Raw genomic sequence first — 16,062 nt, 5'->3', positions numbered from 1 at the left:
TGCAGGAAGAACTGATGGGTAGCCAGGTTTCGTGGCTACAACCAAGACATTTGATCTACCTCTCACAGCAAAAAGCAGGAATTTAATACATCTTCTGGAGACACGAGGATATTTAATCTGTGGGACCAGAACAAAGGTGAAGGACAGCAATGTGAGATGGGTTCCAGTCCGAGCAGAGACTCTCTTCTCATGAGACTTGTATCTCAGCGTAAGCAAATTGGTATTCCATCTGCTAATGGATTTAAGCATCAGCTGCTGCTTACTTAAAGCAGCAACACATGTTCTTGTGCATAGGAAATGATTAAAGGTTTTACACTTCCATCCTTTGGGCAGGAGGACTCTTGGAGGGGAGACTCCCCAGAGGAATTTCCCAGCTGGAGCAGGTGAACTGCAAGAGCGACAAGGACAGGCGCCAGAGCCCTGTGCGTTTTGTCCAAAACGGCCAGAAATGGGGAAAGAAATTGCAGAAACTGAGAAAGAATTCGCATACTCACATACAGGAGTTTTACTCAGTGGCACGAAGGAGCACACTCAAGGTAAAGGGGAATTCAGCATCCCCAGCAGGACAGAACACTTGACCATCAGTTGCTTTGGGACAGTCACCAAAAAGCCCAGAATTTCCACAGCTTTAATTGTATTATCTCAGTGTCGCCCTAACTGGCATTTGTGCAATGCTCTGGCTCTGCCTCGCGTCACTCAGCACGCCCTCCGGCCGTCTCCTTCCCCCAGCCCTGCCTTCCCTCGCCCGTCCCTCTGCCCCTTAGACCCCCCCACCCCATCCCTCCCCAAAACCACGACAGCAAACACAACACTGATGTCACTCTGCCTGCTAGGGTCTGCATCCCACCCTACCCCTCCCCTCCCCGGCTCCTGCCTCGCCTGTTCACACCCAGGCAGCTCCCTGGGCAGCGCTTGGCATCACCCCGAGGAGCGGGCGACTGCTGGGCGAGGAGCGGGCGACTGCTGGGCGAGGAGCGGGCGACTGGTGGGCGAGTGCCGAGAGAGGACGAGCCATGGGTGTGGGAATTTGCAGACCCACCTCCTTCAGGGACGCTGCCAGCGCTGCCCTCGTGCCCAGAAGCATCAGGCACCCGCTGTTTCGGGTTCCGTACGGACATGCAGGGAGGCAGCTCTCGGCATGGAAAACTCACAGCCTAAGCAAGAACAAGGCAGAACATGCAGGGGGACTTGAACACAACAAAGCGTCGGGCCAGGGTGGAGGCACACGGTAACAACTCGAGGTTCGCTGTGTGTATTTTGCAGGCTTCAAAGCGATGGGAAAAAAAAGCATCATGTGAAATGAAAATACAAAGACTTTTAGCAAAACATCCCCTCGAGTACAGGTTTCACGCTATGACAGAGGTCTTCTCACTCGTTAAGATACAAGATTTCATACACGTATGAAGAATAAATATGTATGGCTTAGAATCCAGCATTTTCTGTGAACTCCTCCTGTGTGCCCACGCCTCAAGCACCGCAGCGCTGGGCTGGTGCATGAGAACTGCAAACCAGGAGCTCCCCGAACACGGAATTTGCTGGTTTGGCATGAGAGGCATAAACACATCACTTAATACGAGGTAATTCTCTCTCTGCCTTCTTAGGCTGTTATTATCCGAGGAATCCCATGCCTAGAAGCGGCAGAGAGCAATTCTCCGCGTCTCCACAGCTTGTCGCTCTCTCACTCCACAACGCCAGCGATTTTCCAGGACAGCTTCGGAAAAGGCAGGCGGTGACCGGGGAGGCAGAGCTGCACACAGCTGGACACCCCAGCAAACCCACCCAACTGCAGGAACACCAGAACGGCATTAATCCTGCTGCTCGGCTCAGCCCTGCACCCCCGGGGGTCACTCCGGGAGCTCCAGGCGCCGAACGGGAGCTACTCCATCCCAAACGTAAGTTACACTGAATCTCCCACCACCCTCTGGAGTTACACAAAACCCAAGCACAACCCGAGGGCAGAAAGAGCAGAATCCTCAATCAGCATAGGTTTACTGAGTCCAAATTGTTTAAAGTTAAAGTTTATTTGTATTCTTTGTAGGAATATCAATAAAAGACCTCAAATGTATCTATATCTGTACATATTACAAGAACCTTCAAAAATTATTCACAGAACAAAAATAAATCTTCTTTAGAACAAACCCAGGCAATGAAATGCAGAAATGGATCTCAGAGACCAAACAGTCCAGTGCTACTAGCATAAAAATACGGCTTGAAAAACAAGTTTATTACTTTTTAAGATGTACTTTGTTGAAATAAAAAATAAATTATTTAGAGCTATCATTGTAAAACAGTTCTGTGTAGTAACACTCTTATTAAGGCCCTTGAGACAGAAAATCTATTTTTACAGGTAGGATTCCTGGCAGGCATGATCTGTAACGACATGCTTGCTCTCACGGGAGTTAACTTACTGTGCAGAAGGAAATACCTAAAAGCATCAGCCTAAATGTAACTCTTTTTGCTTTGTCAGACTCAGCCGGATACCTGTGCCTGACCAGGCTCCTCACGGACGGCAATACAGCTAACGGTTCAACCCGGACAGGGATTATTTGCCAGGAACGACACAGACATTTCTGCAGAACAGACAGAACTCATACAGACACGGTGACCTTCGCAGATAATTACTGCTGACACATTGCACGGGCACTGCTGTAAAACCGATGGACTTCAATCATCGAGTGTTCAGATGAAGTTAAAAGCTGGTGGGTTTAAGCAAGCATTAAATCATTAAATCAATATATCATATTAGAAAAAAAAAAAAAAAAAAGCCTAAGCCAACCCAAAGCAATTTCAAGAACATAAAATAAGACCCATTTTTTGGATGACTTATTAAATGGATACAGAATTTATTACTGGATACACCTCAGATTCTCTAACTAGAAAATACCCACATCCCTTCCCGCGCGCCTCGGGATCGCCTGCCTGCGTTACGCCACCGGAGAGGAATGTCGCAAACCGTGCAGCCGTACAAATCTGTGCTTTTATGTGTAGCTGCCCACTTTTAATGCACCAGAGGAGTAACTGTTGGTACTTCCTGGATGTGAAATCTATTTCCCTTAAAAAAAAGGTCCGAATTCCCGGAGCTGCAAAGAATGGGCAGTGACGGGATGCTGCTGCTCCCTCGCCGTGCTCCCTCACTTCTCCGCCAGTGCCCAGCCCACGCCGTCCGGGCCACCCCTGCTGCACACATGCTGCAGATGCCACACGCAACGTGGCAGGTGGCCACGGCGCCACAGAAGGCCCCTCCATCTCCCACCCTGCCATGCTGGCTCTGAGCTTCTAGCGACAACTCGGGAGCCCAGCTGGCTTTGGGGGCTGGGAAAAACCATCCCAGTAATAGACTAACGTGGCCAGCAAGGACCGAGACGCCAAGATGGGCAACTTTTCTGTTTCAGCCTTAGGAATACACGAGAATTACTGCTACAGGCTATGAATTGTTTCCTGCACTACTTCAGCTGTTTCCAAATGAGAGCAGCAGCTCCTTACAACAGCATCAGACACAGCCCAATGCACGTGCTGGAAGTATGAACCAAACCCTAACGTCTCTGATGCGCATCGTCAGACGTCCTGCTAGTTGCTACTGCTCTCACTGCTGCAGGGACCACGGGCTACTAGTCTGAAACCAAAAGCTCTCAGGCCCCGTAGGGCCCTTGCTCCTAAACAGACAGGCCTTTTGGCTGCCACGTGGTTTAGTGCCACTTGGATTTTGTCAGACTGGATGAAACAGGAACTGGCATTTTCACATATTGTCGGCTTGAGGCAGCTTAAAATTTCTCTAGAAAACTGCTTGGTAACAAACCAGGAAAGACAGCTGCCAGCAGAACTCAGGAGCACAACATCTTGTGCTGCAGCTAATCAGTTTTGGTCTTGCAGCACTGCGAGCCTGCAACCTTCACCCCCTCTCGGGTTGACAGGCAGCTTCTCCTCTACAGCGGGAGTTGAGAGGAGCACACGTTGTACTTTAGAGTAGGAACTGAAATAGGAAAGAAACAACCAGCCTAGCAACAAGCTATGAGGACGACACCGATGGTTCAGGCTGTTTTAGACTAGCAGCTTTTCCCTACAAGCATTCTACAAGCTTAAGAAATACAGAGGAGAAGGCGTATTTTAGAAAGACACGTTACTGAAGACCTCGCCAAAACATACCGATCTTGGAGCAGGTATTATTTCCCCTCTAAAATTCAGGGCTGAAATGTTGCCCCTGCTGCGTTTCTCTGCAGAAACCAAAATGGATGCTTTGGAGTCTTCAGCATCAAACCGCACAGCTCAGGCAGTGACCTCTGATGGATTACCAGACAGCTGGGGAGCGCCGGTGAAATGCACTTCCCCGATTAATGTTAGACCAACGCCACCAGAATGATGTATCTGCTTCTGCTGCGTCCTAGTCGATGCACTCCTACAGCCGCTTGCTCTTAGGTCCCCGTCACAGAACACCCGTCCTCTTTGCACCGCGTATGAAGTGAGCAATGCACCTACCCATCTGAAAAGGCTACTGCTGGGGAACAGATTTCGCACAATGAAGCTGTCTAATTAATGTACACAGCGATGGGGAGATGCAGATCACACCAAAGTACTCAACAAAAAGGGTTTGCAAAGGTTTCTTGTAAAAGAGAGCTACTCACAAGACAGATCAATACAAACTCGATAGACTGCCGACAGCTGTGATGCGTGAAGGGAGAAGGAAAGGAGGAGGAACTCAAAGACACAGTTTGAGGAAGAACGTATCGGATGCCAGCAATGACCCAGAGCTGGAAGACGGTTTGGGAAGTATGGAAAAGTGATCACTACTCAGGACATGCAGAGCACAGCCCCAGGTGCGCCAGGCAGCGCTGCCGCGGCTGCGACACACCGGGAACAAGCCAGGGATGCTCCTGGCCCGCGGTACCAAGGCGCATTCGAGCGGCCGGAGCAGCTCTCACCTGACAGGCTAAGCAAAAACCGCAAACCCCAGCTTGCTGCAGCCAAGTCTTCTCCAGAAAGCCTTCCTGGGAGAGACGCATCCACGTTTCTCTTGTACATCCTACAGTGCAGGAGACGCAGTTTCTGTATTGACGCACCGTTAGTGACGTAACACACCCCTGTGATGGTGTTTAACTGGAGTATCGTGACACAAGAGTCGGGCTGAACAGTGACATACCGCGACAGTTTCATGGAGGCGAGAGAAACGCATCGCCGCAGACCAAACCAACCTGACCACAGATGCTGAGCTGGGTCCTGGGCACTGCCGATCCTTCCTGGTCAAGGCAACACGGGTCACTTTCAGGAGGTCAAGAAATTGGTTTAGGAACGGTCACCTTTGTAATGTAGGGCAATTTTAGAGATTCAGAAGCCAAGGCCAGCACGGCTGACCAGCTCCCCCACTGACCTTCCCGTACCGCAGGCTGTAGGGGTTCAGCCAGGTGCCCCCCAGCCACCTCATTAACTCGCGGCCTGACTGTGCCAAACACCCCCCGTGCCCAGGCACCTGCTCAAGGTCTTGTCTCGCTCTGCAGCCAACTCTTCCAAGCTCTCATTTCCATAACATGTTTGAATGGCTCATCACGCTCGCTATTATATTTCTATAATTCTGAAGTTCAAGTGCTGTCGCAGTAATTTCATTCACTTTGTGAGTTTGGGGGCTAGAAACGTACACCAAAAGGTGAAAGTGAAGATTCACACACTACTACTTGCTTCCAGAATCTAGGGCTTTAAAAAAACCAAACAAACTAAATATTGTAGCATTTGATGAAATCATGAGAATGGACGATACTGTGCCATTTACTGTTAATCTTTTACAGTTTGAGAACGTCATTATCTTCCACAAGAAGGTCACTTTGTCAGTATATATGCATTCACATACAGCCTGTAAGTATGCTTCTATGAAATGCAACTGGAAGTAATTGGAGATGAAAGCTTAGTCAAAACTCCTTAAGAAAAAACTGGTGTGTACAGAACTTCAAAATAACTCCTTTAAAGTATCCAGAAAAAGGAAAAAAAAATCAGTGGAAATGAAAGATCTTTTAACACAAACGTGCAAAAAGCATCTTTCATTGGAAGTAGACTGGCTAAGCTAGCAGCTGAAACAATGAAATTAAACAAGAGTTAAAAGATAGAAATCTGCTCGGAAAAAGGAGATTTTGCATACTTTGCTGGGCGTGGGCGCCTTGGGCCAGCCCCTTCCTCAGAGCATTAACCTGGCTGTTCCCGACGGAGCACAGGGAACGAATTCAAGGCGCCACCGAAGAGGGGCATAGAGTGGGGGCTGGATAGAAATTTTTTAAAAAAAGTATTTACAGGTCTGTAAATTCTCAAAACAGAAAATATAAAACTGCATTAGAACTGGGGTAAAAAAGAAAGAATCCTACCTCGAAAAACTGCAGATTCCCTCTGTCTGTTTGATGGGAAGCCTGACTGTGTGCAAATGCAAGGAAACACGCTTGCTGCTCCAAGTTTTCACCTTGTTCAAAGAGACTGGCAATTTTTTGCCAGAGCCCTACTGAAAGTAGGTACAGGATCCAGCAAGAGCCCATTTTCTTGCTAAAAATGTTTGCTATCGAGTTTGCATTCAGGTAAAGAACAGCTAGAGAAGAGTGGAATAAAACCAGCAGATGAGTTTTGTTACAGAATTCATTTCACCGCTATTTCACTCCACTCGTGTACGTGTATCAGCCAGCCTGATACATACAGCCGCTGCCTAATGTAACCCACTGCTGCTCGCTCGCTCTCGCACCCACAACACACATGCACTCACACCCCCCTCTTCCTCCTCCAAGGACTGCAGTGCTTTCAACAAGAGAAAAAAAAAATAATAATAATAAAAAATAGCAATAATTAAAAAAATCTACAGTATTCACTTCCTTTTGGTATATTACATCGGCATTTTCTGTACATGACCCAAGAGCTCCCTCTATTTACACAGTGATATGGAAGGACTTGCGGTCGGGAGCCCAGTTCTCCTGGCCTGGAGTGGGGAATCAAAGCCCACCTTTCAGAGTTCTTCTTGCTCTTTTTTTTTTTTTTTTTTTTTTTTTTTTAATTTTGTTAGCAGCATTATGTAAACCTGTAAGGGGAAGGGGGGGCTACGTTGAAGGTTTCTTGAGTCTGCGCCCTCTTGCCCTTCTGGGGAGATGGCCGGCAGCATCTGCCCAGTTAGCAGCTGCTGTTTTTGAATTCACCATTCTCCGTGATGGAAAGCTTGGTGGGATTGGTGGGGGAGATGCCATTGCGGACTTGCATGCTGTAGCGCTCCTTCACCTGCGTCAGGGCACTCATCAGCCGCGTGTTGGCAGAGTCCAGGGACACGATCCGCTTCTCCTGCAACAAACACCCCACAAAGTCAGAGCTCCCTCGCCAGCGAAACGCCTTTGCCCCACCAGCCTGCTCCACGGGGAACTTCCAGGGCCCGGGGCTGTGACAGTGTCTTCAGGTGATTTCTAGGCAGAGGCAGCTTGGCTAACATTCTCCACTAAGATGGGATGTCTGCCTCTTTCTGTTTTCTTGGGGTAACGCGGCCCCCGCATGCCACGGGCTTTCCCCAGGCTGGCCTGGCCCTCCTGGCCTTTTGGCGTGACGGGAGGTGACGGCGAGTCACAGTTACATCGCTGAATCGATCCGGTCACAGTGGCTTTGTCCAGGCAGCCTCCAGCCGAGGCAGATGGACATGCGCTATTCAGCCAGCAGAGGGGAGGGGAAGGGCGTTGGTGTTAATAACAACGATAGCCAATTTAATTGTTTTTTAATCTATGTTAGAAAAACAGAAACAGGCAGCAGAAAACAAAAGTGGTGGAGGTTTCATCTGGCAGAGAAAAGTGCAAGTGGTATCTAACGGCCATTGTCTCTGTACTTTGGATGGAGTGTGCTCAGAATAAACTCATGGTATGCTTGAAATAAATAAATAATAATAAAAAAAAGCAGATAATGGCAGCCTGCAGTCACCAGCAGGAGTGAGGGTGCAACAGCAACATAGAGAAGAAGCAGCCAAAAGCTAAAACTAAGGGGTTATTTGAGGTGAAGGGGAAGAGGGCGGTGTGGGTGGAGGGGAGATGCCATCGACAGAACACAAGAACAAACACTGAACACACTGCTCCTAGACCCATTCCAGCTCAGAGGGCTCCCGGGCTCCGCCGAATCCAGGGCTCCCACACGCCCGTTTTGATTCTTCTCGCTCACGAAGTGCTAGCCTCTACTTTTAGCTGAAAGCTAAAGGAGGTGTACTAAATTTATAAAAAATAAAAAAAGCCATCAACAAAACCCAGCCTGCTAACAGCTAGATTATCTGCAGTGGGGTAAAGCACTAGGGGGTGGGTCAAGCCCAAGAGTTGGTGACACGATCAGAAATGACAATTTTCATCTTCCCTCAAAAAAAAAAAAAAGAATAGATGCAGCCAAACAAAGAAGCAATAGAGATGGCAAAGGGTAAATATGCTCTCCATGCTACCGGCTGATTGGCTTTTTTTCTTTCAGAAGGAAAAATGTCTAATTTCTTTGAATGAAAAAAAGCTGCGTGCAGGAATTTTATTCCCAGTCCAGCCCACTGAGAAACAAAATGGAAGGAAAAACGATGCACAGGAGGCACAGACATTACGGGATAGTTAGACATACTGCTCAGGAGACCTAAGTGCTGCAACAGCCCCTTGAGATTTTGATCCCAGCGTATCAGCTGCCTGGTACATCAGTAATCGAGTCATGTTTGCTTTTCTCAGCGGGCTTCCCCCCGGGGGTAAGCGTCAGGGTGCAAAAACAAAGCAGAATTTAAGTACTGCTTGTACTTACAAGCCCTGAAGAGACCCAGCTCTGTAGAGCAGAGCAAATGGGGGAGGAGGCACTAGAAACCAACAGCCAGGCAGGCTACAGCCTGCCCCAGCACGTGCCCTGATCCAGCCGATGCGAGCAAAGAGAACAGACCACGGAGCAGGAAAAGGCCGTAGCATTCCCTCCCACGCAGAGATAAATCCTGCAAAACACAGCTCCCTGAGCAGAACCGTGCTCTTCAGCAACTTAAAGCTCCTCCTCGTCGGACTACATTTCAGTGGAATATAAAATTTCAAATTAAAATTTATTTCCAAAGAATATAGCTTTCCAAAGAGTTAAAAATTAAAGGCTGGTTATTTTCTGGCACTGATACGTGCTCACTGTGCCAGTGTACAAAACAGCTGGAAACCTACACTTGGAAAAATCAATCTTAAAAGCGTGAGCTTGGTGAGTAGAGGCACTGTCTGGCTCAAAGGAAAATACAACCTAGCGGAGATGTCTGTAACGCACAGGAATTGGGCACACGGAGCGGGAGGAGCTGGAATGGGTAGGAGGTCAGTGCGCTGGGCCAGGACTGGGTACTGCTCAGCTAGAGAACTGATTGGGTTTACTTGCCTGTTGGAATTATCTCATCCCCATTTATGACCTGTAATTTAACACAGCGGAGATGTCACTTGCAATAGCAACTGGGCTAGTAACTCTTTGCAGCTCCGCTGCTCCAAGGAGAGCGTAGGCAGACCTAGCCCCTGCCCCCAGCGCCAGCCTAGGGGTGCCCAGCACGCACCAGGCGCTGCACGCAGACGGAGAACAAGGCTGGCCTCCTGTGTCGGCGCGGTAGCGGGTGCTGCACCCGACCACGACACGAGAGCAAATCCCGAAAAGCATCTTGTGTCCATCGATGTGACTGAGCACAAGAAGCCTGGGCTACCGCTGCTTCCTAGCAGCCACTGAACTCTTCGGGCAGGTGTGATAAGCCAGGTTCCAACTCCACTCCTGAAGCCTGACGTACAAAAGGCCCTCTCTTTTCTAGCTGCTGCCATATCCCCCTGCCAAACAAATCACAGACTAAGGAAAACCTTCCGAGCAAACTTAGATTGCTACAGACCCCAGCAGACGCTTGGGCTCCTCTGGTGTGTCTGCTCTGAATCCTTCAGCATTTTCCCCTTCCGCTCAGGTGCCCATGGAAGGGCAATGGCAGCTAAGCTTCCCCCATGAACTGCTTGACCTTGAAGCAGTTGAGGTTTGCCGATAACCTTACCTGCCCTAGCGGCTAACAGCACGTTGGAAGAAAAAATGTCAGATTAAAGGAGGAATTGTTAAACGCCACTGTTTTTTCAACAGTTTCCACTGCAGGGGATAAAGGATGCACCATTTGATCAAGTGTGATCAAGGAGCACACCCTCCTGGCCCTGAGGGTCTGACAAGCCAGCAGCAGTCTCCTCTGCCAGCTGGTGACACGGGGGGATCAAGCTGGTCCTTAACCTCACACCGAGCCTGAGCGCCTGCTGGCACAGCCAGCTAAAGGAAGGGCAAGGTGCTTACTGACACTCTCTCAAATCCTTCCTTCCAAAACTCACCTTTTGTGAGTTTGCTCAGTGCCCCTTTCACCTTCTTGAGGCAGCTGCAAAAGGCATCACCCACCTTCAAACACCAGGCTGCTGTCTGGATGAGCTGCCATTCCATCAGCAAGGTGCCCTGACTCTGCCCACCACCAAAAAAACCAGCCCAGCACGTCCAAGTTCTACTTCTACAGCTTACACTTGCCATGCTCCTTGATCACCTTGGAGGCTGCTGTACTGTTCCCCTCCACCAAGAAAAGTAAAAAACTACAGTACCTGGCTACGTTCCTGTTGACCCCCCAGCACTGGGCTCTCCCACTCGGCATTCCGAGTGCAAGCCCTCACAGCCAGGATTTCACCTTGAGCTGCACCTCAGAAGGTTGGCTACACTGGAGCCTCCATGCAGAGCATCTTGCACAAGAACTAGGAACTACACGTGGTGTAATTCCAGTAGGCTTTCCTTTTTATCCTGCGAGGCTAGGTAACAGAAGTGCCACGTAATTGTACACAAGTGATTTATTCAGATTAGATGGCACGGATCCAAAAATCCAGCTTTCATGAACAGTCTTTCTAAAGAACTGTGGGAAAATGGGCAGAGGCAGCAGGAAAACCAGAACTTTTCAAATTATCAAAAAAGGAATCTGCTATAAATATCCTCCTGGTGTTACCAGGCTTTTTAAAACACAGCTTTTTTCTGTATTTTTTTTTTTTCCCTACAGTTCCATGTGAGCTCAAATGTTTCTATTATTGCTGGCCATTCAACAGGAAAAAATAAGAGTGGCTGAAGGATGCCCTTTTGTGCTCACTGACACCTCTACTCCAATCCACCATCTTTAACAGTGTTCAGCTGAGGCTCCCCATCCTGCCACGCTGTGGAGGGAGACAACTTTCTGAAATAACTTGGGTTATTCCTGAAACAGGTCACCTTCTTAAGATGATCCTTCAAGGAAAGTTTACAGTTGGAACTACTGAAAAGCCCAGAAGCAGGGAAGACGTCCTCCAAACGCAAATATCACAAACATAACATGGCAGGCAGATATCAAACCAGCCTCGGGTTCTCTCGAACAAGCTTTGCTCTCTGGGATCAGCACAGACACAGAAGAAAAGCTGGAATGATCCCACACAATACACCCGCATGCATTGCCCGCTGGGTCCCGCTTTCCACAGCTAACTGGTGTCGGCTGCGGCAAGCACTGCAGGGTTGTGGCAGCGCAGGCATTTCTCCGGGCCTGAGGGGGACGGTCAGATGGGGTGAAATGCCACACAGGACATTATACAGGGCAATGCTCCATTGCAAGCATTCTCTTTTCTTGACTCGAACGTTCAAAGCCATGCTCTTAGCTTGCACAGCTGAGATGCATGCACATGGCAATTTATGCTGGGACGAGGCAGAGCTTTTCCAGAGTTCCCAGCCCCACGCTTGGAACAATGGCTACACAATGCACCGCTCTTCCTTCACCCCCTCGGGATCTCACAAAACAGAAAAGGTTTTAGAGAAGCCATCAGTCCTGTGATTTGTTGTCAGGCTGTCTCAAAACCCAGTGTCAGACAGTGCAGCCTTTATGAATTCAAAAACCCAATTCTCTCCTCGGAGGCAGTAAGTCACATGTGCAACACCATGGGCCAACACCGGCTTGGGAGTTAGATACGACGTTGGGGGCGGGGGGGGGGGGGGGGGAGAGGACAGGGGAGAAGAATGGGGTCCACGCACAGAACACTTGGTTCTTGGAGATCCTGAGCTCCTTACCTGCGCATCAATAATTTTCTGCTTTGCATCGATGACAGCTTGCATCTCTGCATGATCCTTCTTCAGCTCCTCTTCAACTGCCATGAGTCTGGTAAGCAAAGAGGTACAAATTAGGACAGCTGAACACCGTTCCAGAGTGTTTCAGGTACTCTGGCCTGTTGGTTTGACCTCTCTGCTTGTCCTGGCTCTGCAAGAGAAGAATTCTGCCGCACTCAGAAAAGCTTCTCTATCCATCCGACACTCCCAATTGCCTAACTTTGTCATTCTCAAAACAGACACTGCCAAAAATGCAACCGCTCTGAAAAACTATTGCCCCGAGTACAGATCGCAAACAAAGTAAGTAAAAAGACCCGTTATAAGTCCAACAGAGACCAGGGTTAAAAATTCCTAAATCTTTTTCTTTGCTCTCCTGGCAATCTAAGGCAAGTTTCCACACCTGCATCCCCATGTCTTCACCTCTAAGGCAGGACGGTATCAGTCCAGAGAGGTCAGGAAGGTCACGCAACTACCTTCCTCAGCATCAAGGCAAACGCGCGACAAGGGGAGCTGCTCATGCTGCGCAGTCCCGAACTTCCCAAAGCCTCACCTGCTGATGATGCTTTTCATCTGGCTGTCCTTCTCCTCCTGTTGCCTGCGCAGTCTCTCCTCGCTGTCTTCCAACCGAGACTTGTACTCCATCAGCAGCTTCTGCATTTGCTGCTCTTGCACCAGGAGCCGCCGCTCGTACTCCTCCAGCCGGCGGCTCGACACCTTCAGGCGCTCCTTCAGCTTCGCGATCTCTTGTTCATACTGCAGGTGGAAGGGGAAGAATCAGATGCAAAGGAAAGAGTCCGGATCCTTATAATCTGCTGCTGCTGTTCAGAGGAGGACACTGGTTTTTTTAATGAAAAATAAATTGATGCAAGTAAAGGGAATGCCAAGCAAACAACCGTGGGCAGCCATGGACACGGAGCACGCAGCTCCCACGGACGTTACGGTTTTCCCACCGTGCAGGGGGCCGCTCTGTAGCACAGGTAAAGCAGCCAGAGGGCTCCCACACTGCTCCTCAGCCCTGACCAGTAACATCCCCAGTTAGTCCAGACTCAAGCAGCTCCCAGACAGAAGCTGCCAATGCTGCTCAACTGTAAATATGTCCTGGGCAACCAGACTTCCAAAATGGACCAGTATGGCACCCAAACAACTCACTCTTCAGTACCCAATGAAGGTGAAACCACGTGTGAAAACAGAGCAAATCATTCGCTGCAGAACAGAGCCTGGAAGTTTACTTGGCTGAGGCTTTGTTCTACTTATGGTCTCTGTGGACAGTCACTTCTGCAGCAGTGCAATGAATCTCAACATATTCCACTTTGGTTTGGGTTCATTTGCTTTTCCTAACAATGCTGCGTTCCTGCTGCTTGTCCGCCAGATGTGCTCCTCACTCTCTGCCTCCTCAAAATACCAAACCTCTTACTAAACTTCGTCACCATAGCGGCATATAGATGTAACCGTGTTCGGAAAAATGGTATCTACTCCTGAAAGAAAATACGCTTTAAAAAGAGGGATCATGGACGTTTCTGTGTAGCCCAGAAATACCGTCCTACCTCGATGACAGGGCTTTGCTGCAGGGGAAGCCCAAGACAAAACCTGAATGCAGCTACTGACAAAGACTGGATTGCATTTACAAAGCCTTGTACAATCACTGAGCGTATCCTAAGCTAGACTCAGTTAGGTTAACAATTGTGTGTGTTGGGTTTTTTTTTTTTTAAATGGACTTTAATGATCATAAAATGTTTTGCAAACATAGGAGAAAGGCAGTATGCTGTAGCTATAGTATTGTCATAAAAAAATAATGATCTGAGCAGGATCTAATACACTTAGGCAGTGTGACTCACGATGCACCTAAGTGCCAAATACCAGCCTGTCATGTACAAACTCTCAGCTGTGTCACTCTGCACCCATCTGACAGGTTACAGCCTGTACGTGGGTTAATCTACAGTATGGGATGCTGTACTACAGGTATGTGTGTCAGCAGGTACAGCAGGAAGTTACGCCAAGTACAACCCGTGTTGGAAAGCACGGCTGTTGCAGCAGCTGTTCTGAACTGAGCTGTAGCGTGGACAGGACCAGCCCTCGAGATGGCTGCATACAGAATAAAATCTACCTTCTCAGCATGCTTGACTTCATCTGGATTCTGCTCTGCATCCTCCTCTACTTCTTCGTACTGTCCATTATTGAGAACCCACGCAGCTGTCCTTTCCACCGGTGACATGGTGGCAGAGTCCACAGGTGACTGAACCTGCAGCAGAGATACCCGTAAGCTTTTTTCACAGAAACTACACATAAATCAGCTCTAAGATCCAGTATATTTGGAAGAGAAAAACGACTGTTAATCCGTCCATCTCAAAGGATCCCCCAACCCTCTCCTGCAGAGGTGCTTCATCCTCCTTCGACTTGGGACCTGCAGCCCCTCTAAAACCCACACACTGGAGAAATGTTTCTTCCTTTCTAAATGAACTTCTCTTTGGATAACTCCTTGTTTCCAAACCCTGTTCACATCCACCTTTCCCCTTTGCCAGACTTTACGTAAGGCTTTCTCAACCTGTGATTTCTCTCCCAAAGCAATCAGAGCGGCCGAGCTTTGCTCGGCGCCCGTTCAGGTACAACAGATGGGCTTCTCCGGAGCGCTGCGGAGCTCAGCGTGGGAGCAGCCGCCCCAGCCAGGCTGCAGGCAGGCTTTGCAACGCAGTGGGGGGCTGCAAGGCTTGCACGTGAGGCAGCACGGCAGTGCTTAAAAGAGGCAAAGAGGTGTAACATCAGCATCGGAGCACCGGTGAGTTTTTTACGTTTTTATATTTAGCTGGTCTGTTGTAGCACACACACCCAGGCAAGGCTGCGAAAGGCAGCCAGGGCCAGCAGTGCTTCCTAGGAGATCCATAAAGCATCACCGGAGGCTATCTATCCTCTAAGGGAATCCAAAAGGCCAAGGACGGAGACAAGAAACCCTCCGCCTGGCTGGGGAAAATATGGCTTGCTACAAATTCCAAGCGATTTTCATGGACAAAGACAAGTTTATAAGCACAGGAATTAGCATAATTACCGCTGAAAGAGCGACACTGTCTGAACTTTTTGAGAAACGCGAAAGATCAGCTTCCCCCTCAGTCCCAGCTGTGGCTTTTTTTTGTGCTGGAGCGGCTCTCCAGCTCCCTGCCTCGCTCCAGTACTGTGCCAAGTGACACGGGCTCCCTGGGCAGGGCAGTTCTGAAGTCTCAGTTTTGGCGAGGAGCTCCTTATGGGGCACTACCAGCTTCGTTTACACCAGTCAGGCGAGGGATGGCATCGGCCTCCGCTTCGGTTTCTCTTGCTGGCGAGGCCAGAGGACCTGCCCGCAACGGCTCGGCTGCCCCGCGCAGGGGTGCGGACTCCAGCACGGGAATAGGCCTCAGCAAGGACGGGTGTAAAGGCAAAGGTGTAGGAATTAGGCAAAAATCCCTGGATTTCGGCAGATGCCTTTTTACTAGAAGGAAGTCTTCACAGCAGAAAGGCTAACAGCCCCTCTCCAGTGCAGCGTGACAGCCCGACAAAGTTCCTTCCTTAGGTTGTTTGGGGTTTTTTTGATGTTGTTTGCTGTCAGGCAGCCACAGCAAGGGAAACTACGGAGGGTGCGTGGCTCTGCCACCAGCAGGCTCTTCTCGGAGGTAACTGCTTTGGCTCTAGGAAATGCCAACAGCTATGGATGAACGGTGTCACCGCTCGTTGGAGTTACGGAGGGCTAAGCAGAAGGGTGACTAGAAATTCCATGGCCGGCCTTGTAATAGACTGCTGATCAGCAGCAAACCTTGCCAAGCCATCTTGCAGGCTGTAGGACGGGATACTTTCAGCAGCCAAGCTCGGAAAGCCCACAAAGACCAAGCGGATGGCAAGCACTTCACATGCTAATGGGTTATGAGTTATACTCTAATAAAGGGGGGAAAAAAGAAAAAGCCTGCTAGGAACATGTATTAATTCCTCTCTTTGCCTCTCTTCCAAAGGAACACACTGACATTTCTGTTC

At 49.2% G+C, this 16,062-nt stretch overlaps 1 protein-coding gene across 9 annotated transcripts in view; it reads right to left on the bottom strand.

The window, feature by feature from the left end:
* Positions 1-2,002: 2,002 nt before the first annotated feature.
* RASAL2 (RAS protein activator like 2) overlaps positions 2,003-16,062 on the bottom strand; it is a 187,936-nt gene continuing 173,876 nt past the window's right edge. For 6 of the 9 annotated variants that reach the window (XM_055815343.1, XM_055815346.1, XM_055815341.1 and 3 more), the window contains 5 exons: positions 14,174-14,308; positions 12,620-12,822; positions 12,034-12,121; positions 9,343-9,373; positions 2,003-7,290 (listed from right to left, as the gene is read on the bottom strand). In XM_055815343.1, the coding sequence (XP_055671318.1) occupies positions 7,148-7,290; positions 9,343-9,373; positions 12,034-12,121; positions 12,620-12,822; positions 14,174-14,308 (600 nt within the window). In that variant the 3' untranslated portion in view covers positions 2,003-7,147. The remainder of the gene's footprint in view (positions 7,291-9,342; positions 9,374-12,033; positions 12,122-12,619; positions 12,823-14,173; positions 14,309-16,062) is intronic. The other 3 variants (XM_055815344.1, XM_055815345.1, XM_013294590.3) reach the window with 1 other exon arrangement.

This window comes from Falco peregrinus, chromosome 10, assembly GCF_023634155.1.
Source record: "Falco peregrinus isolate bFalPer1 chromosome 10, bFalPer1.pri, whole genome shotgun sequence".
NCBI classification, from domain to species: Eukaryota; Metazoa; Chordata; class Aves; order Falconiformes; family Falconidae; genus Falco; species Falco peregrinus.
This window is presented reverse-complemented; position numbering and strand designations above follow the sequence as displayed.